Here is a 4,810-nt window from a genome sequence, read left to right as displayed (position 1 = left end):
CCTCCTCCTCCTCCGCCCGCCGCTGCCGCAACTGCGCCGCCAGCTCCCGCGCCCGCTCCCCGCCCAGCTGCGCTAGCGCCTCCCCCAGTGCCCCCCGCAGCCTCTGCCGCCAAGCCGGGGAGCTGGCGGAGGGAATCTTGTAGTAGTCCTCGGCGGAGTTGCGGATGCCACACGCGTCCAGGAGGCTTACCGGGGGAAGAGGGGAGAGGGGAGAGGGGTTTGAGGTGTGGGGGGGATGGGTTGTTGTTTAGGTGATTGAGGGCTGGGTTGGGATATGGGAGATGTGGGATGTGGGGAATCGTGTGTGTGTGTGTGTGTGTGTATTGGGGGTGCAGGAAGTGGGGACTAGATGAGGGCCGGCTGGGTGGGTGGATGGAGAGACACCGGCTAGGTAGTGAAGGTAGTGACTGAATCCACGCCACCCGGCTCCGGGACCAATGCACCTCTTTCGCTCACCCCTTACCGGCCAGCTCCCCGCAATCCCCCTCAACCCCCTTCACACACATATACACATGTAACATACATACATACATACTTACTCATGCGCGTATTCCGTCATGAAGAAGTCCTCATCCTCGTCACACGTCAGCACCAGACAGTAGTCCGACGTGGCGCCACCCGCCAACTGCCACAACGACTCGGCGGCGGTGAGCTGCTTAGTCACCCAGGCCGCAGCGGCATGTGGGCTCATCCAGCGACCGTCAGCGTCGTACGCATCCTGGATCCCGGCCAGTGCCTGCAGGATCCGATCTGGATCCGGCTCCCGTACTTTGGTGGATCTAGCCCCTCCTGGAGGAGGTCGCCGGAAGGGGAGTTGCATTTGCGAACAAGTGGGGTGGAAGGCGGGATTTTAGGGTTTTGATTACTACACATACACATACATACACGCACGCACACACACACACACGCATGCAATGTCATCTGTCACTGTTCCCCCACGTACATCGACACACCCACCCTTGTTGTTGTTGAGGAAATGCACAGCTATCTCCCCCCCCCACCCCTTACATCACCCCTGGACCCCTGCGACTCCACCCGCCGGTAGAGCTCGGGATGTGGTCGGTGACTTCCCGCCCCCCCCCCACCCCTTACATCACTCCTGGACTGCGACTTCACCCGCCGGTAGAGCTCGGGATGTGGTCGGTGACTTCCCGGCCCCCCCACCCCCCACCCCTTACATCACTCCTGGACTGCGACTTCACCCGCCGGTAGAGCTCGGGATGTGGTCGGTGACTTCCCGGCCCCCCCCCCCCCCACCCCTTACATCACCCCTGGACCCCTGCGACTCCACCCGCCGGTAGAGCTCGGGATGTGGTCGGTGACTTCCCGCCCCCCCCACCCCCCACCCCTTACATCACTCCTGGACTGCGACTTCACCCGCCGGTAGAGCTCGGGATGTGGTCGGTGACTTCCCGGCCCCCCCCCCCCCCCCAACAACAACAACAACAGGTGTGACGGCGTACAAAAGGACCCCCCAGCACCCCGACTTCGGTATTTTGATTTTGTCAATCCCTGCGCTTCGTCGTACCCTCAGCACTCCCTCTCCCCACTCACGCACACGCACACACGCTCTTACCGCCAGAATGCTCCTCTGCGCCGCCGCTGCCGCCACCAGCCGCCCTCGGGCCCTTTCCTCTCCTCTCCCCCTCTTCATCTTCACCCTGCTGATGCAGCTCCTCTTCCTCCCCGCCGCCACTTCCCCCCTTTCCCCTCCCCCTCCCCCGCCCCGCCCCCTCCGGGGCCGCCGTCAGCCCGTGCTTCCGCAGCAACTTGGCCACCTGCCGGGGCCCCCCCGCCAGATCGGGCATGAGGCGCGCCATGGCTTCTAGCTGATCCCCCGCCGACCCACGGGTCTGTTGGTAAAGGGCCACCAGGCGGGTGCGCTCGGCGGCGTCGCGGGCCCGCTTGCGACGAATCGACTCGTCGTCCAGCAGGCCGTGAGCCCGGAGCAGCCGCTGGACCTGAGGGGGAGGGATGTGCGTGTGTGTTTGGGGGGGGGGCCGGGGGGTTCGTGGGTGAGTGGGGGCGGGCGGGGGTTGTGTCTGTCTAATTCATCGATTGATTGTTTTTCTCTGCGTCATGTTTTGAAGCAAGCCGACGGTAGTACAGTGCAGGACGTTACCCGGCGCCAACACAAAGCACACAAAAAAATATTAAAATACAAAATACAAAGATGCACATTCTTACTCGCAACGCCCTCCCATCCCCGGCCCTCAACAGGTGGGGAAGGCACATACGTACGTACGTACATGCATACATACATACACACCTGCTTGACGGTCTTGCCTCCGGGCAGAAACGCCGCAATCACATTCAGGTGGTCGGGTCGGGCCTTATGTTCCTCGTATAGCCTCCGCAAAGCCGCCACATCCACCTCCCCTCCACCTCCCCTCCTGCTCCCCCTCCTCTTCTCTTCCCCACCCTCCCTCCCTGCCCCTTTCCGCCGCTTCTGCTTGTCGCGCTTCATAAGCCCCATTTGTCGGAGCTTCTTCGTCACCGCCGCGGCAGGAACAGGACTGATCAGAGCCGCGGCAATCTGAAGCGGGTGATGGCGGGTGGGGGGAAGGGGGAAACTGAGGGGCGGGAGTACGGGAAGGTGTGTTTTTTGACACGGATTAATGGCGTGGGTCATAGGGCCCTACTGACGCAGAAGTTGTGTGTGTAGGGGGGAAGGAAGAAAAGGGGGAGACTGGGTGGGAGTGGCGAGGATTCACCCGGGCCCCCTCCCCTCCATATCCCATAGAGAGACACACACACATACATACATACATACGTAGTTCACACACATACATACACACAACTCTGCCCCCTTGCATCCGACACACATACATACATACACACCTTCGCCGCCGCATCCGGAGAGCCTCCGTGTTCCTCCCACAGCACCCCCAGCTCCTCCTCGTCCAGAGCAGCTACGTCGGGGTCGTCTTCGCCGTCCTCACCGCCACCGCTGTCACTGTCACTGCCTGCCTCTGAGCCTGAGACCTCTTCGCGACGGGTGCCCCGGCGGCGAACTGGGGCATCAGGTGCGTACGGCACAATCCAGGGGGGGAGTTGTGATGGTAATGATGGTAATGATGATGATGATGATGATGATGGTGATGATGATGACAACATGCAAAGCATGCATAAGTCAAGTGATGTGCGGTGCATTTGGGGTGGGGTAGGGGTGCCCCGTGTCGTGGCTGTGTGTGTTTTAACATAAGGACCACACACCCCGCAGGTGAGGGTCAATGTCTGGGAAATGGGGAGTGGCAGTAGCAGCAGCAGCAGTAGCAGTGGTTTGAGAAGGTTGGGTTAATGAAGGCGTGGGACGGGCTTTAGATGGGGAACTCTGGCCGGAGGACCAGGTTTAGATCCACATCAGGTCGAGGTTCAGATTCAGATCTTTCAGATCCAGATTCGAGGCCAGATTCAGGAAAAACAACCCCCCTCCACCCCCCCTCCTGACCCACCCTGTTCCATTCCATGTTTGACCAGCAACCTCTTGATATCCTTGCTCGTCCAACCGCCAGGTAGTTGTGCGGCGATCATCAGATGGCAGTCCGGGTCGGTACGATACCGCGAGTGGAGGGAGCTCAGGCGGGAGATCTGACCGGAGGGTGTATGTATGTATGTTTGTGCGGGGGGGGGGCCGAGAAGGGGGGTACGCCGCGGAGGGGTGGTATGTGGCGGTAGACGGGGGAGGAAGTGGGGTGGTGGGTTTGGTTGGGATTTGGGGAACGACCTGGTGTGTTAGAGGGGGAGGGGGAGGGGGTGGCAGTTTGTCCATGGGCCGCTGGGAAAGGGGGGGAAAGGCGGATTTGCAGCATATGATGGTGGTGGCGGAGGTACCAGGAATTTGATTATCCGACTCCTTACTCCTCCAACCCTACCCCCGAAACACACGCATACCTAAATACCTAGATACCCACATATATACATACATGCATACCTACCTACCTGCCTACATACATACATACATACATACTATATACACACAAACGTTCCCCAACCCCTTCCACCCTCATCCCCCTCCCAATGACACATACATACTGACATACATACCCCACACCCCTCGTACCCATACCCATACCCGCACCCGCACCTGGTTCTCCGTTAGCTGTTTGAACCTCAGCCCCATCTTCTTCAGCTGCCGCATCAGCTGACCCAGGCTCATCTCCACACCGCCGGCACCCGCCGCCTCACCCGCCGCCTCCTTCTCGCCTGCCCCCCGCTTCATGCCCTCCAAAATGAGATCAGCGTTGTGCTTCGAGGCGTTGTGCCGCTCAAACAACGACAGCAAGAGGGCTTCCTGAGCGGCATTGAGCCGCAAGCCACCGCGGCCGCCGCCGCCGTCGTTGCCAGCAGCCTGGCCGGCCTGGCCGCTTCGTTTGCTGCGGCCGTTGCCAACCCGGACCGTCTTCATGAATCGCCTTCGGAGCATCTCTGGGGGGACAGCACAGCACAGCACAGCACAGCACAGCACAGCACAGCACAGCACAGAGAGAGAGAGAGTGAGAGAGCGCAGGCATGGGGGGAAGGGAGTGGAAGGTGTTAGAGAAAAGGGGCGAGCGGGGGAGAGGGGGGGGAATGAACGTGTGCAAGTATAGCTGTAGCAGTTAGTTGGACAGTTGGGTAGTTGGATAGACATGTAGGCTGGATTGCCACACGTGGGGGTGGTACACCAGAATGCAAAATTCTGAAGCAATGGCGCTATTGGTCGGCATGCCCTCCCACCCAGCCCCCCAGCCCACCCCTCCTCTCACCCTCGCGCTCCTGAAGCGTCAGCGCCTTGCGGGCAGCAGCACCTCCTCCGCCACCTCCACCT

The 4,810-nt window shown here is 60.7% G+C and overlaps 1 protein-coding gene across 1 annotated transcript in view; it reads right to left on the bottom strand.

Annotated features, from left to right (window-relative positions):
* The window catches only part of VOLCADRAFT_92689 (uncharacterized protein), a gene marked incomplete at both ends in the record, with an annotated part of 21,755 nt that overhangs the window by 5,051 nt on the left and 11,894 nt on the right, over nt 1–4,810 (bottom strand). Inside the window, 7 exons of the mRNA XM_002951987.1 lie at nt 191–360; nt 540–789; nt 1,577–1,961; nt 2,270–2,536; nt 2,842–3,014; nt 3,456–3,591; nt 4,088–4,426. Of these exons, the coding sequence (XP_002952033.1) occupies nt 191–360; nt 540–789; nt 1,577–1,961; nt 2,270–2,536; nt 2,842–3,014; nt 3,456–3,591; nt 4,088–4,426 (1,720 nt within the window). The remainder of the gene's footprint in view (nt 1–190; nt 361–539; nt 790–1,576; nt 1,962–2,269; nt 2,537–2,841; nt 3,015–3,455; nt 3,592–4,087; nt 4,427–4,810) is intronic.

This window comes from Volvox carteri, assembly GCF_000143455.1.
Source record: "Volvox carteri f. nagariensis unplaced genomic scaffold VOLCAscaffold_27, whole genome shotgun sequence".
Taxonomy (NCBI): Eukaryota; Viridiplantae; Chlorophyta; class Chlorophyceae; order Chlamydomonadales; family Volvocaceae; genus Volvox; species Volvox carteri.
Note: the sequence above shows the minus strand (reverse complement) of the source record. Positions and strands in the feature narration are given on the sequence as shown.